Source organism: Acomys minous, assembly GCF_964271855.1.
Source record: "Acomys minous genome assembly, chromosome: 2".
Classification (NCBI taxonomy): domain Eukaryota; kingdom Metazoa; phylum Chordata; class Mammalia; order Rodentia; family Muridae; genus Acomys; species Acomys minous.
The window spans coordinates 85,183,922-85,211,689 of NC_140484.1; the positions used below are offsets into that span (position 1 = coordinate 85,183,922).

General features: G+C 55.4%; 3 protein-coding genes across 15 annotated transcripts; 1 reads left to right on the forward strand and 2 right to left on the reverse strand.

The window, feature by feature from the left end:
• Positions 1-1,282: 1,282 nt before the first annotated feature.
• On the reverse strand, positions 1,283-7,487 carry BCL2L12 (BCL2 like 12). Of its 3 annotated transcripts, none has more exons than XM_084759386.1 (8): positions 7,347-7,487; positions 6,740-6,854; positions 6,395-6,537; positions 4,805-4,891; positions 4,627-4,718; positions 4,245-4,319; positions 3,066-3,353; positions 1,283-1,491 (listed from the first exon to the last, which is right to left on the reverse strand). In XM_084759386.1, exons 2-8 carry the CDS (start codon positions 6,844-6,846, stop codon positions 1,441-1,443), a joined length of 843 nt encoding a protein of 280 aa, XP_084615512.1. In that variant the 5' UTR covers positions 6,847-6,854; positions 7,347-7,487; the 3' UTR covers positions 1,283-1,440. The 3 variants fall into 3 exon arrangements, with proteins under 3 accessions (XP_084615512.1, XP_084615513.1, XP_084615514.1); XM_084759387.1 differs by having other exon boundaries at positions 7,323-7,455; XM_084759388.1 differs by lacking the exon at positions 4,245-4,319 and having other exon boundaries at positions 7,347-7,486.
• A 60-nt stretch (positions 7,488-7,547) lies between these two features.
• IRF3 (interferon regulatory factor 3) lies at positions 7,548-12,186 on the forward strand. Of its 4 annotated transcripts, none has more exons than XM_084759212.1 (8): positions 7,548-7,783; positions 8,361-8,686; positions 9,552-9,723; positions 9,819-9,889; positions 10,025-10,190; positions 10,282-10,662; positions 11,501-11,616; positions 11,963-12,186. In XM_084759212.1, the coding sequence occupies exons 2-8, from the start codon at positions 8,522-8,524 to the stop codon at positions 12,143-12,145; spliced, it is 1,254 nt and encodes a 417-aa protein (XP_084615338.1). In that variant the 5' UTR covers positions 7,548-7,783; positions 8,361-8,521; the 3' UTR covers positions 12,146-12,186. The 4 variants fall into 4 exon arrangements, with proteins under 4 accessions (XP_084615338.1, XP_084615337.1, XP_084615339.1 ...); XM_084759211.1 differs by having other exon boundaries at positions 8,457-8,686; XM_084759213.1 differs by having other exon boundaries at positions 8,488-8,686.
• A 623-nt stretch (positions 12,187-12,809) lies between these two features.
• SCAF1 (SR-related CTD associated factor 1) lies at positions 12,810-26,371 on the reverse strand. 8 transcript variants are annotated; one of them, XM_084758717.1, is made up of 13 exons: positions 26,256-26,280; positions 24,350-24,482; positions 24,118-24,198; positions 23,625-23,738; positions 23,381-23,438; positions 22,858-22,955; positions 22,485-22,585; positions 22,285-22,400; positions 16,165-18,840; positions 15,604-15,686; positions 15,168-15,386; positions 13,349-13,477; positions 12,810-13,222 (listed from the first exon to the last, which is right to left on the reverse strand). In XM_084758717.1, the coding sequence occupies exons 4-13, from the start codon at positions 23,730-23,732 to the stop codon at positions 13,031-13,033; spliced, it is 3,780 nt and encodes a 1,259-aa protein (XP_084614843.1). In that variant the 5' UTR covers positions 23,733-23,738; positions 24,118-24,198; positions 24,350-24,482; positions 26,256-26,280; the 3' UTR covers positions 12,810-13,030. The 8 variants fall into 8 exon arrangements, with proteins under 8 accessions (XP_084614843.1, XP_084614840.1, XP_084614838.1 ...); XM_084758714.1 differs by lacking the exon at positions 26,256-26,280 and adding an exon at positions 25,638-26,231; XM_084758712.1 differs by lacking the exon at positions 26,256-26,280 and adding an exon at positions 25,210-26,231.
• Between the last annotated feature and the right edge of the window lie 1,397 nt (positions 26,372-27,768).

A 27,768-nucleotide genomic window follows, 5' to 3' on the forward strand; every position in this document is an offset into this window, starting at 1 on the left:
TACAAATGGTTGTGAACCATCAGGCAGTTGCTGGGAATTGAATTCAGGACCTCTGGAAAAACAGCCAGTGCTCTTTTTTTAAAGTTTTATTTATTTATTTATTTATTTATTTATTATGTATACAGTGTTATGTATGTCTGCAGGCCAGAAGAGGGCACCAGATCACATTATAGATGGTTGTGAGCCTCCATGTGGTTGCTGGGAATTGAACTCAGGACCTTTGGAAGAGCAGCCAGTGCTCTTAACCGCTGAACCATCTCTCCAGCCCCGCAGCCAGTGCTCTTAATTAACCTCTGAGCTATCTCTTTAGCACCAACACTGTTCTTGCAGACAACCAAGTTCTGTAACCCCAGCTCTAGGGGCTATGATGCCCCTTTCTAACACCTTCCTTGCTGTGTGCACACTCATACAAAAACACATACATACATACATATATACATGCAACATACTTTTTAAAGATAATTAGAGCTTAGAGATGACTGTTAACCTTCTTGTAGGCCCTGCACACATGTAGTGCACACACTGTTGAGACCTGCTCTTTTAGCATAACTTTAGCCATTTTGTTCCAGGGCCACCACCCATTTCATATTATTGATGCTGACACAGAGAAGTTGACTGTGGCTTGGTATTCCCACTGCTGGAACTACAGCTGGCCCAGACCACAAGCTCCACTTAGGACCAATCAGACTAAAGTTGGTCTGCTTTGTTTAGTTAGCCAAATATCTTGGGTCAGAGGCCACCACCCAATAGTATTCCAATACACCACGTATGAGCTGATTGTGGTTTCGCCTTTATAAGTAGACTCCGGCAGGCTCCCGTGCCTGGGCTGTGTCCCTCACTGATCCATCTTGGGATGAGCCTTCAATAAAGCAGCCATACCTACTGAGATTGGTCTCTGAGTGGTCTGTGTGGCTATTCCTGGACCCTAACACATACACGCAGGCATACGCTCATATATAAAATGTAATGTTTTTTTCCTTTTGCTTTGTGAGATGCTCTTACTTTGTAGCCCTGGAAATCACTAGACCTATGTAGGCCTCCAACTCACAGAGGTCCACCACCTTCTGCCTCACAAGTACTGGGACTAAGGGAGTGGCCACCATGCCCAGCAGGTCAGCCAGAGACCCTGGCTAGAAAACAAAACAAAATAAAAAATGTAGATTATGATAAAGGAAGTCGCCAGCTTTGACCTCTTGCCTCTTGTGTACACATATTCCAGTTCACATGTCTCAAATGACATGTACACACACACACACGTAAACTCACACAAACACTTTAGTGCTCTAGTTGAAGAACAAAGCATTTAATATGGAGACATTCCTAAAAAGTCTTTTTGGCAAAAAAAGAAAAACAATGGCAGGGCAGCCAAATCCCACAGCCTTGAAGGAAGAATGTCCTCAGAGCCTGCGGTCAGTCCTGCAGCTGGTTCAGGGGCGGTGCTCAGTCCAAGGGTAAGTTCAAGTCCACAGGTGAGCCGGCCAGGATGCCTGCCTGTAGAGGACAGAGAGCCGTGACCTGACAAGGACTTCAGTGCCATCACTGCACTCAAAGAGCATGGCGGGGCTTAGGGAGACAAGGAGAGGATTCTCAGACCCAGACAGATGGAGACAGACACCCAGAAAGAGGGATAGAAAGACAGAGCGATGGAGAAAGCAGAGACCCAGAGTTGGGGGATGGACCCCTTGAGAGAGACAGTCCTGGCACTTCAGGAATTCAGTGGCTATTCAGTGGTCTCAGTCTCTGCTCTAAGGACTGCCCGGGCCCGGTTCTCCTGTCGCCTGTTAGACGAAATAGGTCCGGCAGCTTCTCTGCTGAACGCCACATGTCCATCTTTCTCTCCACATTCTTCTCCAGGATAATCTGGACTCCATCACTCCTCACCTCCCTGTCCCAGGGATGCAGGATAATCCCTACAGATGCTCGAAGCAGCATCTTTGATCAGGTACCCACACTGAGTCTTGAGAGAACCTGCAGCTTCACCAACCAGTGAAATCCAGAGTCCTTCCTGCTAGGACTGGCGCCCAGGCCTTCCCCACGGTCTATGTAGAAGTGGACAGGATGCGGCCATGCACAGACAGTCTGTATTCTCAGAGCCTTCATCTCTGTGTGAGCAAGGACCCTCCCAGGCCTGGCTGTGTCCTTAGAACACACTTTCCTTTCTCTCCTGAAATGCTGGACTCTACCATTGAGTCTACTATATCCCAGCCTCCTTTGGTTCGTATTTTGAGATCTCACTAAGTTGCCTAGGCTGACCTTGAACCTCCTCTGTAGCCCAGGATGGCTTTAAACCTAAATGCTCTGCCCTCAGCCTCTCTGGTACCCGGGACGACAGGCCTGCCTCTTTTTACCAGGTACCATCCTCTCCTCTCCCTCTCTTCCTTTAGTACACTACCACCCCTCCAGGATCTTGCTATGTGGCACTTGCTAGTCTGGAATTCCCTACATCCAACAGGCTGGCCTTGACCTCATAGAGCTCTCCCTACCTCTGAGACCTGGGATTAAAATATGGCATCATGCCAAGCAGATTTACTTCTATTTTATGTATATAAAATAATAAACGAAGCCAGGTGTAAGTGGCACACGCCTTTAATCCCAGCACTGTAATCCCAGCACTCGGGAGGCAGAGGCAGGTGGATCGCTGTGAGTTCAAGGCCAGCCTGGTTTACAGAGTGAGTCCAGGACAGCCAAGGCTATTACACAGAGAAACCCTGTGTTGAAAAACCAAACCCAAAATGAAAAATAAACAGGCCAGGGAAAACCTCAATGGGTTGATACTCCACATAGGAAGCAGGGGGACCTGGGAAGACCAAGGTCACTAGATAGACACCCATGCAGCCCTGAAGAATCCTATTCTGCACCCTACAACACCCAATAGCGAGTTGGCTGAGGGGACTGGGGAGCCCTGTGAGATATTCTCACTGTTGGTTCAAGCCAGATGGGCATCAAAACCCCATTAGCACAGTGCCTGGCATACAGCATGCACTCAGCAAACACATGAGGGAAGGCACGGAAGAGCGGGGAACTCTGGACGGAAACCTAAGCCTGGCATGGTGTGTGAGACTTACCCAGCCCCCATGGGCCTGGATCCAGGGCACAAAGCTGTGTACATGTTCCACGCTGAGGCTGGCCAGGGTTCCCCCCAGCCCGGCCACACGCCGGCTCAGTTCCATGGCCAGGGCCAGGCGGGCCAGTGGCTCTGGGGATGGCGGTGGGGGCCCTGGACATGGCAGCGAAGGGCTTGTACAGCTTGAGGAAGAGCTGCCTTCCCGGCTGGAGAAGAGTTCCACAAGGCGGGCGAAAGAGCCTGCTGACAGGCGGGCCAGTTTGCGGTGTAGAGCGGGGTCTGATGCCAGCTGAGGGGCAGAGGTCGGTGTCAGATACTGGCCACCAGCCCAGAGAGGCAAGTTGTGCAAGCACCAACTTCTACCCACCCAAGCAGCCTCTCTGGCCTTGGCCAGTAGACTCCTTCAAGAAGGGCACCTAGAATCAGAGCTGAGTACAATTCTGAGCACTAAATAGTAAACTCTCCTTTAGTTAAGAGTGGTGGCACACGCCCTTAATCCCAGCACTCGGGAGGCAGAGGCAGGAGGATCACTGTGAGTTGGAGGCCAGCCTGGTCTACAAAGGAAGTTCAGGACAGCCAAGGCTACACAGAGAAGCCCTGCCTCAAAACAAGTCCCTGAGAGGCCGGGTGTGGTGGCGCACGCTTTTAACCCCAGCACTCGGGAGGCAGAGGCAGGCAGATCTCAATATGGTCAGGGCCAGCCTAGGCTACAAAATGGGCAGGAAAACCAGGGTTACAGAGAGATGCCCTGTCTCAAGGTAGGGGTCGGGGGCGATGTCCCTGAAGCCCTGTTCTCTACCGGATAACTGCTGTTATATTATGGTTCAACTTTGAAGCCGGATCCCAGGAAACGCAGAGACTGTACCCACTCCAGGAGACATTTGCTCCATGTTCTAAGCTGTGTCCTTACTGTAGCCAATCAGGGTTGTAGACCAGGCTGGCCTTGAACTCACAGAGACCTGCCTGCCGCTGCCTCCCAGCTGCTAGGATTACAGGGATGTGCACCCATATTCCACCTTGTTTTGTCCAAACAAGATCTCCCTGTGTGGCTCTGGCTGCCCTGGAATTCTCTGTAGCCAAGGATAACTTTGAACCAGTGGCAATCCTCCTGCCTCCTATTTCCAGAGTAGGGATACTACGACCCATTTCCACATTTACCTCCCCACAGCCACTCATTTACCGGGCTCTTGTTTCTGGATGCTTCTTTGGTTTGCCATTCTTGCTTTTGCTTTGTTTGTTTGTTTCTTGCTTTTTTCTTGGGGGACAGGGTGATGGGGACAGAGTTAAGGACCTCAGCATGCTACCCAAGGGCTCTGTCACGGAGCCACTCCCTAACGCCTCTGGTGATTTCTCTTGACTAAGATCCCGGTGCATGTTGGTGGTCCATGAAGGACACTGACTTGAAGTCCTAACTGTGGTGAGGCTCCAAAGCTCCTGTAAAGATACTCCAGTGTTCACAGGAGCACTGGGACCTCACCCGACCTCAAAAGACCACCCCACTCCATCTTGTGATCCCTAGCCCACAAGTGCTCTCTCAGAAGCACGGAGCAGAGGCTGGTCACCTTTTGGTTGATAACTTCTGCCTCCTCCTCCAGCAAGGCTACCAGCCTCCTCAGCAGGGCTTCCTTCTCCGTGAGTGGGGGTCCCTGGAACTCTGGTGGGCAGAAGAGAATTGGACTGGGGAGGGGCCGTGGCATCCATCCTACCCTCACCCCTGTCCAGGGCTCCTCTGATGCTGACCTGGGCTGGGCGGAGATTTCAGTTGCTCTTGGACCAACTGTTCCAGGCGCTGGGCAACCAGGGCATAGAAGTCTGAAGTGGCTGGACCTGGTGGAAAGAATCAATAACACTGGCATCTACAGAACAAGATGTTTATGAGCCCTCTCCCATCCCAGCCATCTATCCAGACAGCAACAATTTCTGCAGGCATACCGTTATGTAATTCCATGCTGATTTCTGTTGCCCTGTCCCCCCACCCCCTCCCCCCTTCCCCCCACCCCATCTGGGTGCAAGCTTTGTTCTGAGAATCTCCTGTCTCAATGTTGTATAAACACTGCTCCTGCGTTGTCCCAATATGTCATTAAAGCAGCTTACAGCCAATTGGTGAGCAGAGGAGAGAATAGGGCTGGACTTCCTGCCAGTCAGAGGAGGAAGAGTTAGAGGAGGAAGTGAGGGATTCAGCCAGGGGAGAGAGCCAAGAGACATTAGGAGAGGGGCAGGATCTGGGAAAGCTGCAAAATGCAAGACTCTCTGGCATGTACATTGGGAGGAAAACCACGTTAGCTTAGAGGATTAACAATAGAGTAACCAATATAGTAATTCTTCAGGAGGCAGAGGCAGGTGGGTCTCTGTGAGTTCGAGGCCAGCCTGGTCTACAGAGTGAGTCCAAGACAGCCAGGGCTACACAGAGAAACCCTGTCTGGGAAAAAAAGTAAGTTTATTTAATGAATATGGGTGTTTTGCCTGCACTTACGTCTCTGTGCCAAGTGCATGCCTGATGCTCTTGTAGGCCTTAGGGGGACATCTTTCCTTTACTTCCTAATATGTCCTATCATGCCGCATTTATGTGCTGTTGGGAGTTGAATACAAGGCTAGGCAGGCACTCTACTGTCTCAACTATATCCTCAGCTTTTTTGTTTGTTTGCTTGTTTGTTTTTCGAGACAAGGTTTCTCTGTGTAATAGCCCTGGCTGACCTGGACTCATTTTGTAGACTAGGCTGGCCTTGAACTCACAGAGATTCACTTGTCTCTGCCTCCCAAGTGCTGGGATTAAAGGCAAGTGCTACCACGCCTGGCTCATCCTCAATTCTCAGTAGTCCAGGCTGGCCTTAATCCCAGGCAATCCTCCTGTCTCAGCCTCCCAAGGGTTGACTGCTGCAATGTACCACCACACTCATGTCTGGTGATCATCACCGATCAAGTCCAAAGACCCCCTTCTTCCGTGCCTCCTGCCTCCTGTGTTGGGAGGCTACAAAGAAGGCGTCCCTAAGGCCCAGGGTAGCACCTGTATAAGCATAGAGATAATTACTTAAGGAGGGTGCCCAAGCACCTCCCCCTGGTCAACTACAGCATTGCTCCGCATAAACCTAAGCTGGAGCTCTAATTTATGGGGCATGCCTGTGATTCCAGGACAAGGAAGACGGAGGTGGCAGGGCTCAAGCAAATGTGACTGCCTCAACATTGCCCTTAACCCCTAGAAACAAGTGTAACAGGGACCAGGAATGGTTATGTTGAAGCTGGTGCTGACTTGTAATGGGTGCTGTCTGGATTTTTTGGAACTAGCGCTCCTAGCCCTGAGGGTTTCACAGATGACCTGGATAAATCTCTTACCAGGCTCCGAGGCATAGCAGGGGCGGAGGGGCAGGAAGCTGGGCCGAGAGGACTCCGGGGGACGGGCTCCTCTCCCCAGGGGACATGGGAGGCATCTTCGGAGGCGGCTCAGGAAATCTGTTGGTTCTTCTTGGTCAGGGCTCCTGCGGACACGAACCTCGGAGTTACCCGGAAAGGTTCTGAGCAAGCAGTCCCTTCCCCTCGAGGAAGATCAGGTTTGAAGCTTGAGACAGGCATATGGGGTCAGTTCCAAAGGGAGCAGACAGGCTGCGACCAATACCAAGACTCAGGAAGACCTTCTACTCAAAGGCTGGCCCTGAGGGAGCAGAAGGGTAACTCACTCACCGCGGTGGAGTTGGGACAGGGGACCCAGCCGCTTCACCTCGCCTAAGGAAAGCGGCCAGAACCCTCAGCGTGTCCTCTCGGAGCCCCAGCTCCTCAGAGCCTGCCATGGAGGCACCTGAGGGAGAGGAGAGAGGATGCATCTAAGTGCAGCAATAAGCTCAAACTTCCGAGTCCCTTCCTTAAATGAAGAGAGCGCCAGAACTCGGGAGACACCTAGAAGGTGGCTAAAAGCCATTGGGACAAGTTGATTCCACTGAGGAAAGAGGGTCTGGATAACTGGGTCAAAGGAAGGAGGTAGCTAAGCGGGAAAGGGGATATGCAGCTCCCTCACAGCGGTGGATGCTGAAGGAAGCGCTCATCAAGCTATTGAAGAACTAAGAGAATAAGGAACTACTAATCCTAATTGGCTTTGCGGCGATCACTGGCCCCGTTTCCCTGCTTTTCCACCGAGCAGCCTCCTGGGAGATGTAGTTCCATTTTTACCCCTGAAGGGCACTGAAGACCCCGAGTGTTTGGGCGGCAACGAGGCAGGGCTGGCTGTGGCCGCTCCTGTAGCCCGGTTCTCTCCTAGCACCCAGCTGACCTGATTCGGGGTTCCGCCCCTCACCTGGTTTGGGGTTCCGCCTCAGTCGTGCCGGTACCCACGCTTTCACTCAATTTTTATAAACTTTTCTTCGAAGTTCAACTTTCCCGCGCCTGCGCACTGGGGCCGACCTGGTAACCGCCCAAACGTCGAACGGGCGGGGCTTTGTGTCACATCATTTGCATATGGCGTTCCCAGCATGCCTATAGGCGGAAGGCCAAAAAAGGGCATCGAGGGCGTTGGGCTGTGTTGAACTGCCCCCTTAGCTTTTGCGTTTCTTACCTAAATTATGATAAATTTGTTTTTATCTCAAAATATCGTTAAAGAAGAAATGTCCCAGCGCTCGGAGGCATAGCTGACAAGGAGGGGGTGTTGCGTCGTTGCAAGTCTCAGAACTACTGGGAGCCCCAAAGCCAGTGCTGCCACCAGCACCGTAGGAGCGAGCGCGCGAATCCTCCCCGGTAGGTAACACGGAAGAATCGGGAGGGTGGCGGCCTCGGGGCGCACGATGGGGCAGGCAGTCGTGACGCTCAGGAGCTCTCGGCTACTGAAAACCAGGAGGGCCACGCACGGTAGACGTAAGCCTGCAGTCTCAGCACTCAGATTGCTGCAAGTTCAAGGCCAGCGTGAGTTCAGGAAGGAGCTCCAGACCATCCTGAGCTACTGAGGAGTAAGTTTGAGGCTAGCTTGAGTACAGAAGGGCATTCGAGGCCAGCCCGGCCCACACAGTGAGTCGAAGTTCAAGTTCAAGGCTAGCCTGTGCTACCTACTAAGTCCCTAACCTCAAAACATCCATAAAAACACTATAATAAAATCAAAACCTAACAAACTTGGAGAGAGGCGACAGCACTTGAAGGTACCTGGGAGAAGACGAAAAATGAGTAAGGGTTCTCTGCAAGAGTGAGGTGGGTGAGGGAGTAGTCGCGGTCTCCCTAAAAAGACTAGGGAAAAGGGCTCCGCCCTGGGTGTGGGGCACCCACTTTGAATTATAAAGAGCGCTTTACATTTAGAAAAGGAAAGAAACCTTTGTTTCTACAGAAGACTCTGTGGTAGGAAAGCGGGTCCCATTGTAACTGGACGGATGGGAAGGAGGCGAATTGGATGGGACGGGCAGGAAGGTTTGTGCTGTGGCAGGTCGGAGGTGCGTTCGCCCTTTGACACGCAGGCTCAGGAACTGGCCTGTGTGCGCAGGCCGAAGCATGGGAACCCAGAAACCGCGGATCTTGCCCTGGCTGGTATCGCAGCTGGACCTGGGGCAGCTGAAAGGTGTGGCCTGGCTGGACGAGAGCCGTACGAAGTTCCGGATCCCCTGGAAGCACGGCCTGCGACAGGACGCACAGATGGCTGACTTTGGCATCTTCCAGGTGCTGCTCCCCCGCCCCCACCCCAGGGCTCTGGAAGGCTTCAGAGGGGGCGTTCCCGGGAGTAGCTAGTCAGGGGGCGGGGTCTTGCTAATGAAGGTGGGATGGTCCTGGAGGGGTAGACAGGAATTGATTGGCAGATTCCAGTCATAGAACCCAGAAAGTAAGGTTCACGCTCTCAAAGTTCTGCAGCAATGGTTCTCAATCTGTGGGACAAGACCTGACCCCCTTGTGGGTCGAACGACCCTTTCATCGGAAAACAGATATTTACATTAGGAATTATAACGGTGGCAAAATTATAGTTCTGAAGTACCAGTGAAAATAATTTTATGGTCGAGGGCCACCATAAATAATTTTATGGTTGAGAGCACGAGGCACTGCATTAGGATGGGTGAGAACCGCTGTTCAAGAGAGTGGGGACTGTTTGGGGGTGGGGTGGGGTCTTGGTTTTCAAACCCTTAAACTTTTAAGAGTCGAGGCTGCCTTAAAGGGGTTTAGGTGCCAAAATAGCACAAACTAGTGATAGTATCAGAAGGTGTCCTGGGCTGATTAGGTCACAGAAGGCTTGCAGGTGGACATGGGGCACAAGTCTGTAATCCCAGCACTCTGGAGGTGTCGGCAGGAGAGTCACAACTTGGAGCCCACCTTCGGTTAGAGTGTGTGATAGACCCTGTTTCAAAGCCAAGAAGAAAAAAAAATTGGTTTTGGTGTAGAAAGTGGTGGAGAGGGATGAGGCTGCAGGACGTTCTGTGAATGTGAGAGCCTGGGTCAGGAACCAGCGGAGTACTGAACCTGGCGGGAGGTGTCAGGACCCCGGGGCAGAGCCTAAATCATCTTCCCTGCTGTCCTGGCCTCACTGGTGTGTCAGGCTTGGGCGGAAGCCAGTGGTGCCTACACCCCAGGGAAGGATAAGCCGGACCTGTCAACCTGGAAGAGGAATTTTCGGTCAGCCCTGAACCGGAAAGAAGTGTTGCGGTTAGCTGACGACCGGAGCAAGGATCCTTTTGACCCTCATAAAGTGTATGAGTTTGTGACTCCAGGTGTGTGTGAGCAGGCTGGCTGGCACAGGGGTCACAAAAGCCTTGCGATCAGGAGGGTTTCTGCCACTCACCATGCCCACCTCCACTCTGGCCAGGAGCAAGGGATTTCCTACATTTTGACACCTCTCCTGATACCAATGGCAAAAGCAGTCCGTCTGACCCCCAGGTGAGGGGGCACCTGTCCTGTGTCCTGGCATTCAGCCACGCCTTCCTCCCCGTCCCCAGCCCTTACCCTGGCCCTCCATTCCTTCACCAGTCTGCTACCCTCTTGTCTCCGGCTGTTGGCTCTTTCCTCCTCCAGGAAGACCTCCTGGAATTACTAGATGACATGGCCTTGGGACATGAGGGCTCCTCAGGCCTGGCTGCTGCGCCTGACCACCCTCAACTACTGCTAAGCCCCAATTTGGACAGCTTCCCAAACCCAGAACCCCAGGAAAATCCACTGAGGCGGCTGCTGGCTGAGGAACGTGAGTGCCAGCTGCAGGGGCGGAGGGGCTGCAGCAGGGACAGCAGTCCTCACCCTGGTCCTCTTCTCTCCCCTCTCACACCACCACTCAGAATGGGAGTTCGAGGTGACTGCTTTCTACCGGGGCCGCCAAGTCTTCCAGCAGACACTCTTCTGCCCGGGCGGCCTGCGGCTAGTAGGCACCGCAGCGGGGACCAGAACACTGCCCGGGCAGCCAGTCACCCTGCCAGACCCTCAGGGGTTTCTGACAGACAAGCTTGCAAGGAAGTATGTGAGGCACGTGCTCAAGGGGCTGGGCGAAGGGCTGACGCTGTGGCGGGCAGGGCAGTGTCTCTGGGCCCAGCGCCTGGGCCACTCCCATTTCTTCTGGGCTCTGGGTGAGGAGCTGCTTCCAGACAGCGGGCGAGGGCCAGACGGAGAGGTCCCCAAGGACAAGGGAGGAAGCGTGTTCGACCTTAGGCCCTTTGTGGCAGGTGAGTGCCCTACGGGAATTGGTAGAGCATGGTGGTTGGTTGGATTCCGAGCCTGCTACTAAGCTCTGTGGCACAGACACGGCCTGTACCACCGGGTCCGGAGACTGGCACTGCTGAACCTAATGTAGTAGAGGCACTAACATGCTTAAGATGCTCTGGGAACCATTTCATAGTGGGCACAGAAGTGGTGGTAGGCTGGGGGCAGCTCAGTGGCAGGGCCCTGCAAATCACAGGAAAGGAAGGCCCCCTAGGGCTCTGCCGTGTAGCAGGGGTTTGTGGAGTGATGAGCCTTAGCACCTGCCTCCAGGGCTGTCCAGCCAGGACACAGCCAAGCGCTGATGCAGTTTTAAAGCTGGTTTGAGAAAAGGTCTCACTGCAGCCCAGGCCTTCCTGGTGCCTGGATGCCACTTGTCAGCAGGTGCCCAGTTTAAAGCTGCATCTATATTAGCTACTTCAGCTTTCTGAAGTAGCCTCACTCCTGTTGCTTCTACTAGCCTCGAACTTTCATTCCCCCTCCCGCATCCTCAAGGGCTGGCATCACAGTGCCAAGTTAGAGAAGCACGGCGTGCCTGAGCAGTTGAGGAGCCTTCCCAGCAGCCCCTGAGCTACTGGGGCCCACCATCCTCACTTCTGGGCATTGGGGTGGAGTGGATCAATGTCTCACCTCCACAGTGCTGCAGGAGAGGGGATATGGATGAGGTCACTTTGTGTCTGCAGGGACCTTCCCAAATAGGCAGTGCCTAGGGCGGTGGCAGAGCACTACCAGGGAAGGTATGAAGCTGAGCATATGGGGAAGGTAGAGGATCATGCCTTTTCTGACGTGACTCCTGGGTTCCAGATCTGATTGCCTTCATGGAAGGAAGTGGACAGTCCCCACGCTACACTCTGTGGTTCTGTGTGGGGGAGTCGTGGCCCCAGGACCAGCCGTGGGTCAAGAGGCTTGTGATGGTCAAGGTGCCAGCTGTCTTGTGCTCCTGGGGATGGGAGGATCCACTTGTGGAGGAACCTGCAGCAGCCAGGGACTAAAACGCCCAGAAGCCCTACCCACCACCTCCTGAGAAACAGCAACTGAACAGGCCCCCCGCAGCCGCTGTTCTCCAGCCCAGGAGTCTCAGCAGAGCTTATTCTGGCTGGAGACCCTGTAGCCGGCAGCTGCAAGTCTTTGCACCCTTTGAAGCGTATAGCTCCCAGGAGGGTGGGGTGGGGCTACAGTTCCTAGTAGCACTGGACTAAGTGGGGGTCCACGCTGGGTCATGCTGGGGGCCCCTAGCTGACTGGAGATTTGTCCTGCCCCCTGCAGGTTGTTCCTACATGTCTCAAGGAGCTGTTAGAGATGGCCCGGGAAGGGGGAGCCTCCTCACTGAGAACCGTGGACTTGCACATCTCCAACAGCCAGCCCATCTCCCTCACCTCTGACCAGTACAAGGCCTACCTCCAGGACTTGGTGGAGGACATGGACTTCCAGGCCACTGGAGAGACCTGAGCCTTGTTCAGCTGCCACCAATAAAGTAGTTTGTGCCACCATCATGCCTCCATGACACTGAGCCTAGGCTGGTGGCGACTACACAGGGTCCCGGTTTCCCATCTGCAGCTGGGGTTTGGTGCTCGGTGAGTGAACCACAAGAAGGCGCACCATGGCCGGCGCCAGCTCCGGACCTCTCCTGGAGACAGCGTCACACAGGAAGCAAGGGCTGGGCCCAGGGCTGCACGGCTTCCCTGCAAAGCCAGGGAAGCTGTCCCAGGCTGTGCGTGGCTTCAGTAGCCATGGTTGGCAGCTGGCAAGCTGCAGTGGTGCAGGCTGGCTCACCACGCAGCCCTTGCCAGCCTGTCTCCTATCTGGGATCAGGGCTGAAGTCACTGCCCTCACAACGCTGCTGGCACTAGAGGTCACTCAATGGGATAGTTCTGATGTATACAAAACAGCTCAGTAGCTGCTCAAGGTTGGGCCCTGCTTCCTGTCACCACCACATTCCTGGGTTTGGTGTGACCCCTTCATGGTGCTTCTGTCACCCCAACTCTTTCCTCCTGAAAAGAGCATTTCATGAATTTTTTTTTGAGGTGGGGCGGAGACAGGATCTCTCTGTAGCCCTGGCTGTCCTTGAACTCAGAGGATCTACCTGCTTCGAGGGGGTACTACTACTCACGTCTGTATTTCATGAAATCTTTAATGAAATTGGAAGGGCATGACAGAAGGGCTGGGGCTGTGGGGCAGGCTGAGGGCTAGGGCAGTGGGGGAGGGGCACATGGGGGGGGGTCTCCTCTTCCTCACAGCAACCCTCCCCATCATCCCACTGTGGGAGGTGTAGTGGGGAAGTGGAGCCATAAATATGTCCAGAATCTCAGAGGCGCAGGGGCAGGGTATGGAGTCTCAGAGAGGGGGTAGGGGCAGGCCTGGGCCACCCTTGTCTGGGGGCCCAGGCTCCTTGGGTGGCCGAGGTGGTCCTGGGGGGTCCCCCGGCTTGCGACCGTGCTTGCGGAAGTAGCGGTAGCGCTGGACGTAGGCCCTCACCAGGTTGCTCACCTTGACAGGGTTGATCTCCCCGCTTTTGCTGTGGCAGATCTGCAGAGCCAGGAACAACTGAGTTCTGGCAGCCCCAGGGCACCCTCGACCTTGACTCAATGACTAGGCCTACCCTACACCCCTCTCCTGGACCCAGGGCCCCGTCCCACAGCCCCTCTGCCCCACCTTGTGGACAGCCTTCCTCAGGATGTCCTTGTACTCCTCCTTGGTGATGTCTTTCTTCTGGTAGTATGGTTTGATGGCCAACTTCACCTCCTCCACTGCGCGCTCCTGTGTGTGCAGCTTCTTCAGATACTGGTGGGTGTGAGACAAAGACAGTCAAGACCAAACAAGGAGGGAGTGCCTGCCCAGCAGTTAGCCCAGGCTAGTGGACACCTCGAGGCTAGACCCTGAGCCACTTTGGTCTAGCCAGTTCCAACAGTCTGCTGGGAGACAAAGGAGTCAAACACTACTGTTGCTTTTATGCAGGACCGGAACTGAGGGCTGGCCTTCTTATTTTTGGACAGTTGTCTCTAAGATGCCCATTCCTTTTGTTTGTTTTTCGAGACAGGGTCTCTGTGTAACAGCCCTGGCTGTCCTGGACTCACTTTGTAGCCCAAGTTGGCCTCAAGCTCAGCGAGCCGCCAGCCTCTGCCTCCTGAGTGCTGGATTAAAGGTGCGCGCCACCTCACCCCGGTTCAGTTAACCCACTCTTGCCGCAACTTTTAAATCTTCTGCCTCTCCCTCGAGTAGTAGGGTGAGAAGTGTACTCTCCCCGAGCCCTGAGCCGGCACACACTCTTCCTAAGCAGACCTTACAGGCTTACTCTGACTGCAGACCTTCTCAGTGGTGGGGTACCCAGCCTGGCCACTCATGCTCTGCTCTGGGCCAGGTCACCTGAACTTGGGCAGAAGCACACGACGGGCTGAGTGGTGAAGCCCAGGTGGCTCAGGCTGCTAAGGTGAACAGCATCACAGGGAGCCCAGTGACATAAAATGGGACACCATCATGAAGGGGAGCTGTGCTGGGAGGCTGAGCTTCCTGGGAAAGCCCAGTGTCCCTGACCACAGGTAGAGCTGCTTTCCCAATCAAGTGCATGGAGACAGGGATAGAGCCTGGTCCCACAGCAAGACGAGTGGAGGCAAATGGACCCTGGGAGGTCAGGGCACCACAACACGCCTGCTGTGGTGACGGACACACATGTCCTGGCTACAGGGAGAGCCAGTCCCAGCTCTGTGGGCCATAAGACTGAGACAACAGTGAGAAGAGGGGCTGCCTGCCACTGCGTAACACATTTGCCATGACAAGACAAACAGCCTAGAGGCCTGGCTGGCACAGCACGGAATGTGCGCCAAGCAGGGGCTCTGTGAGCTGAGGCCACCTGCTTCCAGTGCAGGCAGTGGGTGTGCCTCACAAGTGCTGCCTGGGCCATCTAGATGGGACTCTGTCTTCGGGGCCTCGCTCAAGCAGGGGATGGACTCATCACCAGGCCTCACACATGCTAGGGCTACAGGCCTGAGTCCATATGGCAAGCTCAGCCCTAAGTTCTTGACTTTTTAAGAAAAAAGCAACCTACATCTCCCAGTTACATAAAGGTGGGGAGCAAGTGAGAGGTACATTAAAGGGGGTACTTCTACACACATGTATACATAACAAACTATAAATTTGGTTTTGGGTTTTTTTGTTTTTGTTTTTTTGTTTGTTTTGAGACAGGGTTTCTCTGTGTAGCCCTGGCTGTCCTGGACTCGCTTTGTAGAACAAGCTGGCTTTGAACTCACAGTGATCCTCTTGCCTCTGCCTCCTGAGCGCTGGGATTAAAGGCGTGCGCCACCACGCCCTGCCTAACTCTAAATGTTTTAATTGAGGATGACACCCAGTGCTTCATGCCTGCCGGGCGAGCACTCGGCGCTGAGCTGCATCTCCACTCTGGTTTCCTGTTGTGCCTTCCCAGTACCTCGCACTCGCCCCAATCACCTAGTCCTTTGACTCTCCAAGGCCATCTCACCTTGTCAGTGTCCCCACGTCCCTCTGAGCTGCTGCTGCCCTCTCTCTTGTCAGATGCAGGGGCCAGCCCAGTGGGGGTAGGAGGGGTGGAGCCACAGCCCCCTATGGGGAGGCTGCCAGGAAGCAGATAGCTGGAGGGGCCTGGGGGCAGACCCAAGGAAGTGGGTACGGGAGCTGGGGTCACCCCCAGAGTGGAGGGTGGCTTCCGGTGGCTGAGGATCTGTGAGAAGAGAGGATGATGAGCCAAGGGAGGTGGAAGGGAAGAGGGGGCTTCGTACCCCATCTCTTCCCTCAAATTTCCCAATGGTATAGAGCAATAGGCTCCTCTTCCGGCCAATACCTTGCCCTAAGGCCTGCTGGGAGTTGTAGTTCCTCTCCTACCCCGAGGCAATGGACAAAAGAAGGGGCTGCGGGGACTCTTCCCTATGGGAGCCCACCTGGTTGGTGGCCTGGATCAGCTCCTGGGCCTTTGCTCGGCTGGCCAGGTTGGCTTCTTCCATCTTGAATAGCAGTGCAGTCACTGCAAAGGACAGAGAGGTATGGCCATCAATGTGCGTATGAGGATGAATATTACCTACCGCTGATGCTGCCAGGTCCTTCACCTGATCCAGCACAGGGTATAAAGCCTCAGCCTCAGAACAGGAACGGGCCTCATTCACTGGCAATCACTGCAGACACTCCCCCACACCAATGCTCTTACAACTCAAGGGTATGTGCAGCAGTGCCAGGCAGAACGAGGACACGGCATGGAGATGCCTCCTGACCCCCAGTCCCCCACCCCACCCCCACCTAGCAGGAAGACACACTGTTCACGGCCCCCATTCTGGTCCTCTGCTCTACCCAGTTCTGCCTGGAGCAGTCTGTGCTAGTCACTAGGTATCCCTCCGCTGGACAGCTCAGCTCCTGTATGCTGGCGCCTGGACTAGGGCCTGCCCTGCTCCGCCTACCCACCCCGCTCCAGCCATCACCTTCCCCTCTCCCCACTTGGGAAGACTCACAGGCGAGGACACCGCTGGTAGTGCAGTCCACAGCAGCGGGCAGGTTCCAGGGCATGGGTGGGGGGAGCGTTGGCAGCTGGGACACCCTAGCAGCCGGCCCATCCTCTGCGCCGGAGTCTCCAGCTGTAGATGCCACACTGGGGGCCGTGCTTGGGGCAGCTGCGGCGGTGCTGGTGGCTGTGGTAGTGGCAGGCTGCTGCTCCTCTTCTTCCTCCTCTTCCTCTTCTTCTTCCTCCTCCTCCTCTGCCCCTCCTCGGACCCCAGTGTCCTCACTGGCTTCCTCCGGCAGGAAGGAGACTTCAGGGGTCTTGCAGCTGCTATCCACAGTCTGGGAGTCCGGCGTGAGCACGGGTGGAGGTGGGGCTACCTTAGGTGGTGGAGTACTGGGGGCCTTGGTGGTCCGTTCCTCCCCAGACCATGACGTTTCCTCTGTCCCCTTGGCGCTGGCTGCCTGGCTGCAGCTGTCAGCCTTGGACTTCTTCAGTGAACCAGGCCCACCGCTGGCTGTGCTGCTGCCTCCACTGCGGACCTTCTTCCTGGTCTTTGACGGCTTGGTCTTTCCCTTGGTCCCCTTGGCTTTCTTGGCCCCGGCCTTGGCCTTGGCCTTGGTCTTTTTGGGCTTGGTGCTGCCCGGAGCCACCTTGGCCACTTCTGCAGGAGCCCGCTCGTCCGGCTTGAGGAACGGCGAGCGGCTCTCACGGTCGCGGCTAAACTTGACCCCGATGGAGCCCAGGCCCGAAGACGAGGAATCCTTGGCAGGGGTGGTGCTGCTGACGCCCTCTCGGATGAGCACGGCCACCTTGGATTGCAGTTTCACTTTGCGGGAGGAGCAGGACGACGATGAGGATGAGGAGCCGCTGCTTAACGGGGCTTTGGGCAGTGGCCCTGAGCCAGACGCTGAGTCCTTAGGCGGCCGCATCTTCTTGGATGACCTGTCCCTATCTCTGCCCCGGTCGCCCCCATCGAGGGCCTTCCGTCGAGACCCTTTCTCCCTTGAGGACGAGGACGAGGATGCAGCCCCTGAGCGCCTTCGGTCCTTGCCGCTCTTGCCACCCCGCTCATCAGCACTCAGGCCCTCAGAGTCGTACAGCACCTCCCGCTTCGGAGACACAGCAGGTGCTGGCGAAGGTGCCCGGGGCTCTGCCTTGTCCGGGCGACCTACCGTGATGGTCCGTTTGATGGCAAACAGGTCGTGGTCCGTGAGGTCCTGGATAGAGGGTGGCACGGCCCCACGGCGCCGGCTGTCACGGTCAGAACCCGAGGGAGGCACAGGTGCGGGCGGCTTCTCCAAATCCCCAGAACGTTTCTCTGCCCGTGACCGAGATCGCTTTTTTTTCTTCTTGCCACCCTCGCGACGCTTGCCGCGGTGCCGCTCACGTCTCGAGGACGAAGATGAGGATGCTGCTGGAGGTGGTGAGGCTGAGCGCCGCCGGCGCCTGCGCTTCTCTCGGGAGCGGGAGCGGTGGCCCCCTCGTCTGCGGTCTGCGCTGCGGGAACGGGACCGGCGGCGGGAACGGGAGCGGGAACGCGAGCGACGGCGGGCAGTGGAGTGGGAGCCAACCTTGCGCTCACGTGAGCGATGCTTCTTGGCATCCCAGGTGGGCGAGTCGGGTGGCGCTGGGTCCCCGCTGCGCTGACGTTCACGGCGTGCCTTCTTGCGTGCAGGTGGAGGGCCCGGCGAGGTGGAGCGCTGCCGGTAGCGCTCCCGTCGCTGTGTTAGGATTTTGCGGCGCAGGTCCAAGCTGCCCCAGCGCGCGTCAGCCGCAGGCGGTGCGGGTGGCTCACCCAGGTCCACCTGCAGCGCTCCCTCGCCATCTGAGTCAGCATGCAGCGACAGGAAATCATCGCCCTCGGGGGCACGTGGAGCAGAGGCTGGGGGTGCAGCGGGGGCAGCCACTGAAGCAAGGGTGGCTACTGAGGCGGGAGGCTGACGAGGGCGGGCAGAGCGGAACAATGACACTGCCACCCTGGGCTCCTCCTCAGGCTGCACAATCTCGCCCTCCTCTATCTCCGGATCAGTCGCAGGTAGTGGTGGCAGCGGCATCGCTGGTCCACCGGCCGTCACTACTTCCACCGATACCTTGCCCTCAAGACAGGCCTCAGCCTCCGGTCCCACTACGAAGACCCTGCGGCGCGGGGCCCCTTCCGCCCGCGTGGAGTCGGCCTGTGGTGGCGTCCCTGGGGGTCCTAGCGTCTGAGGGGTTGGGGGTTCCCGGTGTGGGCTTTCATCACCTGGGAAGTCCTGGCTCAAGCTGTTGTCATCGTAGATGCCCGCCAGGGTCTCTGAGATGCGGCTGATGCTCTGTGACAAACCTTCCTCCTCCTCTTCCTCCTCTTCCTCCTCCTCCTCTGGTGAAGGGGTCCCCGCTGATGAGCTGGGGTTAGAGCCCGTGGGCTCGAAGGGGTCATATTTTTGCTCAGGGGCTGGTGGTGGGGAATAGGCCTCGTCGGTGGGGTGGAAGGGGTCATAGATGTCAAACCGGGGGGCAGGCAGAGCAGGGGGTGGCGGGGGTGGAGGAGGAGGCGGAGGAGAAGGAGAAGATGAGGATGGGGAAGGGGAAGGCGAGGAGGAGGCAGAGGAGGGAGCAGGTGGCGGGGCAGGCCCTCCATCCCCTGTGCCCAAGGTGAGGAGCTGCCGGGCACAGGCAGGTCGAGAAGCGTGGGACTGTGGAGAAACTGCAGAGAACAGGGTAGACAGAGTCATAGTCAGTGACACCCTGCTGCTCTCTCTCAGTGCAGAGGCCTGCAGACAAGCTGGTGCCATGCCTGCACCAGAGGCAGAGCACACAAAGGTGGTAAAGTGGTCACATCTCCAGTAAATCGACCCATTGATACCACAGGAGTAAGGAGCAGAGATGAAGCTCAGTGGTGACGCCAAGGGCTGGGGTACGTGGCTCAGCGGCCTAATGAGCACAGCTGCCAATGGTCCCAGAGTCCACACTTGAGCCCCGAGGGAGCACCTACTTTAATCTCCCACACCACAGGCTGGCCTTGACCACTGGCAGTGACGTCCCCACAGGACAGAAGAGGCAGCTGCCTCCTACAGGAGGTGAACCTGCTTTGTGGAGAAGAGGCAGCTTGGACAATAAAATGGCAGAGCTAGGGGCCTGGAAAAATAAGAATGTCCTTCCAAAGTTTTGCTCTCAACCTGTACCCAAGGGCTGAGAAGCAAGAGTCACCAACCCACAGGGACACCAGGAGTAGGTGTCCCTTCTCAAAGGCCAGATTCTGCACGTCTCCCTGGATTGCTCCCTCACACCCACTGCGCCAGGGCTGAACGTAGACTCAGATGATGTGTGCAGCACAGGAACAAAGACCACAGCCAGCAAGGCCAGGGAGGACAGTGCTAGCTCCTCATCTAGACCCAGGGTGCAGCACCCTCTAGTGACCGCAGGCCCATGGCTCACTCAGCCTGCTTCAGATTCCGTCACAGAATGAGAATCTGCTCCTTGGCGGGCGCACACCTGTAATCCCAGCACTCAGGGAGGCAGAGGCAGGTGGATTGTTGTGAGTTCGAGGCCAGCCTGGTCTACAAAGCGAGTCCAGTACAGCCAAGACTACACAGAGAGACCCTGTCTTGAAAAACAAAACAAAACAAAACAAAAAAAAGAATCTGCTCCTTCGCTAAACTCCTGTTTCCCTATTTTGTGTCAGGGTCAGTTCCAGGGGCGCCAGGGACTCCCCCTAGGGAAGGGGAGGAATGACAGGTCACTGGTGCCCACCAGGTTCCTGTCCAGAGAACAGATGGGTGTCCATCACATACTTGGAGTAAGAGTGCCTAGTCCCTGTTCCCTTTTGTCATTACAACACAGGCCACATACAGTGTCTGGAAAAACTAGAAGGCAAGTAATTTTGGTAGAGGAGGAGATCATGGGTGACTACTGGGTTCTTTTTCCAAAAGGAAACAAACAAAAAATTTTAAAGACTAACAAACAAAAACATGTAAGCCAGATGTGGTGGCGCACACCTGTAATCCCAGCACTCGGGAAGCAGAGGCAGGCGGATCGCTGTGAGTTCGAGGCCAGCCTGGTCTACAAAGTGAGTCCAGGGCAGCCAAGGCTACACAGAGATACCCTGTCTCAGAACACAAAAGCAAGCAAAACAAACAAACTGCTGGGGCTGACATGATGGCACACACCTGTAGCCTCTACTATTCAGGAGGCTGAGGCAGGGGATCACTCGAGCACAGCAGTGTGAGGCTATGGGTGATGTGATGAGATTTCCCCCCAACTGGAAAAACAGAGCCGGTGTCACGGCACACGCCTACAACTGTGTGTGCACTCTAGACGGAAGCAGGAGGGGCTTAGGGCCAGTGCGAATGCAAAGCAAGAGCCGCCTCAGAACAGCAAAATGGAGGCCCAGAAAAACAAAAACTACAGAGAGATAGACGATAGATAGATAGATAGATAGATAGATAGATAGATAGATAGATGATAGATAACTAGATGACAGATGATAGATAGGTGATAGGTAATAGACAGGCAGGCAGGCAGAGAGATGGAGGAAAACGCCAGCAAGAAGACACCACAGTGAACAGAGTTAGTTGCTACCAAATCTGACGACGTGACTTAGATCCCTGGGACCCACACAGCAGACGGGAGAACTCACTCCTGAAAGTCCACCTATGACTTCCAGACACCGCTGTGGCATGTGCATGCTATCCCTTATAAATATGAGTTTTTTAAAAATAAGGAAAACAAACTTCTCAGTCAAGTGTAAAAACTATAAAAGAACCATGAGCAGTCGGGGAGGCAGAAGCGGGAGTCCCTGAGCTCAGGCCCACGGACAAGTAACTACTTCACTCCCAACATTTGTTTTAAAACAGAACCACTTTAATCCCAGCACTTGGGAGGCAGGGGCAGGTGGATCTCTGTGAGTTCGAGGCCAGCCTGGTCTACAAAGTAAGTCCCGGACAGCCAAGGCTACACAGAGAAGCCCTGTCTCAAAAAACCAAAACAAACAAACAGAACCACAAAGGGAGGGAGGGCAGGAGGCTGCCACAAATTCCAGGCCAGCCTGGGCAACAGAGCGAGACCCCACCTCAAGATAAATAAGTAAATTAAAAACAACAAAACCACAACATAATTTCAGAGTCCCTGTGAGAACAGCTGGCTGAACGCTGATCCCAGGCAGGAGCTGACTCAGCCGCGCGCCTGTGTACACAAGTTCTATTGGGAAGCGCAGCCTCTCAGCCCTGGGGGCTTCAGTGTGGAGTCAAGCGCTCCTGTGTTGTCCAGATTCGTCTTGAGCTTGTGGGCTCCAGGGATGCTCTCCCTCAGCCTAGCAGGTATGTGAGACAGTCGAGGCTGCGCTCACAGGGCCTCACCCTCAGGCTTTAGGATAAGAGTCGAACCCTCTGCTGGCCTCTAAGGGGGTTATGGGAGCTGGGCATCCTGTCCCCTGTGTACAGTGCGTAAGTGGACTTAACAGCTGAGAAGGGACAAAGCGACTGTGACCCGCCTCAAGGGGTCACAAACCATGCTCTTCAAGGCACTGGGACTGACAGCTGCCGAAGACCCAAGGCAAGCCCAGGCCCTTCCCCCTTCTCCACTCTAAACGCGCGCGCACAGAGGGAGGCCACCGCCGGGGCGCAGGCCCTGCCGCAGCCTGAGTTAGAACCCAACCCTGCATGTCCGGGGAGCTGGAGTGGGACCACCTGCTGATGTGCGGATGTCCCTGGGCACCCACAAGGAGCACCATGGGGAGCAGATTCTATCCCACATCACCACAGCACAGAACCAAATTCTGCCTTTCCACTCAAGACTGCAGCTGGTCTCCAGGCCCAGCAGTGGAGCTAGTGAGGACTCCCCTGCTAGGAGGTGAATGCCCAGTTCAAAGGCACCACCGGGCAGCTCTGGTTCCCAGCATGCTCCTTGCTCCTGTGACCCCCAGTGTGCTCTCGTTCCCGAGTATATGCATGAATATCATGACCGTCCTTACGACCTTCACTAAGAATACCTTAAGCAAGGGAGTCAGGGGCTTAGCTTGGTGGCGGAATGCGAGTTCATATGTGTGAGGCCCCCAAAGTCCAGTACCCAGCCCCATGAACAAACACATAAATACAGATGACTTCCATACAATTCCAAGACCACCTACCCAACACAGTGTAGCCCCACATACCTGTCTTTCCTGTCCTCCAGGCCCTGAGGCGAGGCAGCAGACTGGGAACAGGTAGAGGCATGGGGTCCCTGTCACCAATGCGGACCTCAGCCACCAGCTCTAGCATGTCCTCACTTCTGCAAGGCAGAGGAAACGGTGAGCCCAGCAGCACCCTCAGTCTCAGCGAGGGTCACCCCACCTTCAGCTGCCCAGGTTCTTACTCGCCAGGTCGCAGGTCCAGGCGGCTGGGAACCCAGGTGTCCGGGGGATCCAGGATGCTCACCAGCCCCACAAGGAAGCTATCTGCGGCTGTGTCCAGTTCCTGAAAGAAGCCATGTTGGGCTCTGTTCTGTGAACACTCACACCAGCAACTTTCCTAGTTCTAGCCTCTCAGGAACCTACCCATCTCCCCCAAGGACATTCAGGGATCCACCAACCTTATCCTTAATGGTCTCTGGGAGCCAGCTTAGTCAGGGATCTGGTCCCCAGACTCCCGTCACTGCCCACTAGAGGCACCCCAGACCTAGGGTGTGGATGCCCAGCTCCTCTGTCTTGCAGGCCCCAGCACGAAGGCCCATGGACACCCTTACTCACAGCGGCTGTGTCAGCGCCCCCTGACTCCTGTGGACGAGGCTCTGACCGTGGACTCCGGCAGCAGCGCCTCCATCGAAGGCCACGACACCGAGAGCCATCTGGATAGACATCGAAGCAAGGCAGGACTTGACATGAGGCTTCGCAGAACACAGGAACCAGGAGCAGACAGCGTGTGCTGAGGGAGCACCTACCACCTCCCAACTTAGGCAGGACACCGAGCTCCCCCAATGCTTGCACCCTTTGGCTTACTGAAGGGCGCCTCAGCCTGGCCTGTGAGCCCTGCCCTGCCCTGGGCCTAAACAGCTCCTGCTTCCCAAAAGTGTCCTATTACCCCGCTGACAACCCTAAGGCCACACTGGGTCTCATGACGCCATGCCCCTGTGCTGCACTGCACGTCGGCTGGTCCCCTGACAACCAGAGGGTCTTCCCCTGGACACTCCTGACCCAAGCTCAAGGGTAGCATTCAGGACGCCTCAGAAAGAATGAAGACACAAAACCGAGCGGAGGGGTAGAGACATCATACCTTTATCACTAGGCAGGTCCCCCTGCAGGGAGCTTCCCACAGCCTGCTGAATGGCCCGCTGGGAAAGGGCAAAAGTAAAACATCAGGGTGGAGATCTCCAGAACCTTGGCTGCTTAGAAGGCATATTCCAGGCAACCCACAGCCAGAAGCCGATTCCTCCTGAGGGCCAGGGCATGGACCCTCAGCCCCTACTCCAGAGCATTGGGACCTAGGCCGCAGGGCCCACTGCCCATAGCTGTCTTACCAGGATAAAGGCAGAAGGAGACAGGGCGGGATCTCTGTCGGGTGGACCGTCTCCCCGCTCCTCTCCGGACTCTTCTGTTTTACCTCGAGACTCATCTTCTTCCTCCATGGTCACCTGGGGTTGAGGACAACAGTTTGGAGGAAAGGCTGAGGGAGGCAGGGACAGAGGTGACGAAGACCTGAGGGCCTCCACTGCTGTCTCCGTGGCAGCATCCTCCTTTAGTGTCCCTCCTCCACCTCGCTCCTGATGACCTGCAGGGACTAGAGCCATTCCGGTCATTCTTCTGGGCTTCGGCTGCCCCCCCCCCCCCGCCCCCGTCAATGGAGGCCTCCCCGGGCGCCTGCTCCGGCATCGGGCCCTCCGCTGCCCACAGCTTCTTCCCAAAGCTCCCAGTCAAACCTCCAACTCCCCAACCCAGTCAAACGGATGTCAGCTCAACCCTGACTTTGGGTGTCATGATTTTTAAAAGCGTGCTTTAGTCTCAGAAACCCACCTTCCCCACAGCGAGGAGTGCGCCGACATGCTCAGGGGCACCCTGTAACTAGATCCACAGCGTCACACAGCATCCATCGTCCTCCATGGCGAGGAACCAAAGAATTTTACTTATAGCCATGACACAGAACTATGGCACTATGATCTACACAACCACCACACCACTTTAAAAACAAAAAAATGCCAAATTTCAGAAAGGCATGCTGTCCTCCCAGCCCCGTTGGGACACTTGCCTATCACCCAGCTGCCTGTCCTGGGGAAGCATGGCCAAAGCCTCGGTGATGTCACGGGAATTCTGAGCTCTGAGTGCCCAGTGTCAGGTAGTTGAAAGAGCATCCTTCAGACTGGCGGATGTCTTGATTGAGGCTTCAGAAAATATGAACATCACAGCTGTAAACCTCCCCCACAGCTGAAACCTGCTACTCTGAAAACACCTAATCTTGGAATTCCTAGAAGCTCTGGGCTTCCAAAACCACACCTGCGCTTATCTGAAAATGGCAAAATAGTAACATCACACTCATTTGCACACACAAATGGCTGGATACATCTTAGCAATAATTGTAATTGTGATCTTTAGCACTTAGACCAGGCATCCCTGGTTGTGCATCTGCAAGGAAAAGATGCAAGCTCTGGTCTCAGTCCTACTCGGAGCCTACGCCCTGACCTCCACATCCAGGCAGCCTCCCAGCTCCAGCTCTGCAAATCTAAAGCTAATCCCCGCAGACGCACCCTCCTCTGACAGCCCATCAACCACATCCAAGCTCCTCAAGGCTAAACACTGTGTATCAACAGCTCCCAACTCCGGAACTGCTTTCTCACACTGTCTGGGATACGCATGCCATACAGAGCCGTGACTGCCACATATAAGAAACTGAGTCTGAAGCTCCTGGCTGCAGATTTGGAGATTTCCCCCCCGCCCCCCAAACCACAGACATATTATAAGTCTCTGCAGGGCAGACCATGGGAGATCAGTGATCCCTCAACTACAGGGTCCTGAGAGCAACTTAGTGCTTTCACAAATAGCTCATTACACAAAGTACATAAAACAGAATGAAAAATACTTCCCAAGTTTCAAATGGGAACACCCACTTACATGAGTGGAGTTGTGTTAGGAAAATGCGTATGTTGGCGTGCACGAAATCTCATGGAACAATGTATTCTCTCCTTCCTATCAAGGTCAAGTTGTAGAGCACGGCAGTAGATGAGTCTAGACTGCGCTTCAAACCCTCAAGCGTGCACCAGCTGATTCTAACTCCTCAGCCCTAGGCCACACAGGTTCTTTTTTGTTTAAAGCCGTTTTCTTTTTAAGTACTTTCTGAAGGGCAAATACATCTGAGCTGGGTAAAATGCCCAGCACTTTCTATTGTCTTGCTCTCTACACATTTATCTAGTCCCAAAAAGCACTTGAATTTGCTCCAAGGCACAGACTGGATTCTTGCAATCACTGGATGACTCCAGTTCCTTCTAACTGCCCCACCCCACCCCTCTCACCCAGTCACCCATATCAAACACTTCCGAGACCTTGGAGACCCGTCTATGCCACGGGGCACATCACAGTGCTGGCTTCCCTCTCCTTGAGTTGGGAACACATCTCTTTCTTCCAGGTGGCCCTCAATACTTCCTAGTCCTTGAAGAGAGCTTCCAGGCCTCATAAATGGTCCCGGATGCATGTAGATGAGGCGAATGGAGAAGCCATCACCGGTAGACACTTTCCAGCCCTAACAGACATATCCCGGTGATCTAGGTGGCTCTGCAGACCCCCTGCACTCCTGGGACACACATCAAGATCTCAAGATGGCCCCAAACGCCTCTCAACAGACTCTAACCTACGGTTGCACATAAAAACCATCTACAGCGCCTGCAGACATGTCCGGGTTTAGCAATGCGATGGAGGGGGGCATAGGCGCGGTCCAGGCCCTATGGACGCCCTCTGGCACCCCCGGGCGCGTCCCGGGCCCTAAGAAGGGCCCCTACTCAGCGACTGCCTTGGCCGCCGCTGCCGGGTCCGAGGCTGCCACGCTATGCTCTCCAGGCCCCGTGGCGTACGGGCGACACTCGGAGACCACTAGTGACCCGACTCCGCCCCGCCCACCCCGCTAGGCCCGAGCCCCGCGGCCCGGACCGCCGCCGCCATCTTACCCCGCCGCTCGGGCTGCGGCTCCGGCCCCGGCGCGGGGCGGGGCGGACTGGGGCGGGGCTCGAGAGCTGAGCTGGGGAGGGGCGGGGCCAAATTGCCGCCAAGCTTGCCGGGATTTCAAGTACCCAGCTGGGTTTCCAAAACGCCAAAGGGACAGGGGGCGGACTCGGTTTCCCAGAAATCAACGCCTCACGTGGAGGCGGAGTGCGCGCGCTGTACGCTGGGAGACGTAGTCCACACGACAACTCCGTCACTCGGGGACAGTGTAAGGGTGAGAGGTGAAGTAGGCGGAGCTGCTGGGGCGCGCGGTGCGGCCCCCCACAGTGCCCTGCGTGCGCGGGGAAAGAGCGGCGGATCAGGAAGTGATGTAAAAAAGGCGCTCCATCGTTTAGATCCACGGGAATTGTAGTTCACTTTATTGACATGTCAGCTACCCCGCCCATATTCTTCCTTTCTGAGTATGAGACTCTTCTAAATTTTTTTCCCCTATAAGTCCTAAGATTTTTTTGGGAAGGTGTCCATGTAGCTCAGACTTGCCTGGAACTTGCTGCTGTCATCCTTCAGTGCTGGAACTCGTCAGCAACCATGCCCAGCTTATGCTGGAGATTGAATTTAGACCCTCACACATGCTAGACAAATGCCCTAGCATATGTGTGTGTGTCACACACACATATATATACACATATACATATATATATAACTTTTGTTTTTCATTTCGAGACATGTTCATTCTAAGGTGTCCAAGCTAGCCTTGAACTTAAAATAATCTCCACTAAATTTAGAACCTGATACTCGAACTAGAGCATCCTTACTCAGGACAGGAAAGTCCGAAATCTGACTCAGAGCAGAAGAGCCGCCTCAGGGATCTCAATCCTCTTCCCTTGGACGTGTTCCTCAGGCCTTTCCCCTAGGGCATCAGTATCGTACCTTGCACACTCATGCCCTACAACCCAGAATTCTGGGTCGTCCCGGACTCTCCATCCGCTGGCCCCAAAAGTCCAGGCTCTCAGCTTCCCAATACCTAATCTTGTAGTGAGGAGCCCCTCCCGACGGCCAAGTCTCCAGCACGATGCACACTGGTAGGAACCAGGTGTCTGAGCCATCAAGTGCATCCTCCAAACCCCAGATATCCTGGCTGTATGCCCTCCTCGCCGCGGGCTTCCTGACTAGGAGGAGGTGGCTCATGGATTAGGAATGTGGTGATCTCACAGCTTGTCCCTGCCCAGTAACCCCGCTGTCCCCCTCCAGGGCCCCAACTCTCCTCCCAGTCTATCTTCCGTTTGGCTGGGCCAGCAGGAACCGGAAGCCTGGCTCCCAGGGCTGGCCGAGACTCCAGCTTTTAGACCAGCGCCGGGGCAGAGAGCTTGGCTAAGATCCCAGAAAGGAGGGGAGATTCTTTTCCCGAGACCTGTGCCTTCCTAAAATCGCCCTATATACGGCCCTGAAAGGGAGCCCGCAAGCCCCACCTACCAAAAATACCCACGAGTGGTCCTTGGATAACTACTGCAGCAAGCA

What these genes read in the sequence shown, in the direction of transcription:
- BCL2L12 (XM_084759386.1), bottom strand. Translation starts at nt 6,846, where the DNA reads ATGGCAGGCTCTGAGGAGCTGGGGCTCCGAGAGGACACGCTGAGGGTT. An exon ending in CCTGTCCCAACTCCACCGCG is followed by an intron (nt 6,538 to 6,739) that starts GTGAGTGAGTTA and finishes TCGTGTCCGCAG; the next exon opens with GAGCCCTGACCAAGAAGAAC. An exon ending in CTGCTATGCCTCGGAGCCTG is followed by an intron (nt 4,892 to 6,394) that starts GTAAGAGATTTA and finishes TCTTTCCACCAG; the next exon opens with GTCCAGCCACTTCAGACTTC.
- IRF3 (XM_084759212.1), top strand. Translation starts at nt 8,522, where the DNA reads ATGGGAACCCAGAAACCGCGGATCTTGCCCTGGCTGGTATCGCAGCTG. An exon ending in GTATGAGTTTGTGACTCCAG is followed by an intron (nt 9,724 to 9,818) that starts GTGTGTGTGAGC and finishes CACTCTGGCCAG; the next exon opens with GAGCAAGGGATTTCCTACAT. An exon ending in GCAGTCCGTCTGACCCCCAG is followed by an intron (nt 9,890 to 10,024) that starts GTGAGGGGGCAC and finishes TTCCTCCTCCAG; the next exon opens with GAAGACCTCCTGGAATTACT.
- SCAF1 (XM_084758715.1), bottom strand. Translation starts at nt 23,732, where the DNA reads ATGGAGGAAGAAGATGAGTCTCGAGGTAAAACAGAAGAGTCCGGAGAG. An exon ending in CTGGAGGACAGGAAAGACAG is followed by an intron (nt 18,841 to 22,284) that starts GTATGTGGGGCT and finishes TGTTCTCTGCAG; the next exon opens with TTTCTCCACAGTCCCACGCT. An exon ending in TGATCCAGGCCACCAACCAG is followed by an intron (nt 15,387 to 15,603) that starts GTGGGCTCCCAT and finishes CTCTTCTCACAG; the next exon opens with ATCCTCAGCCACCGGAAGCC.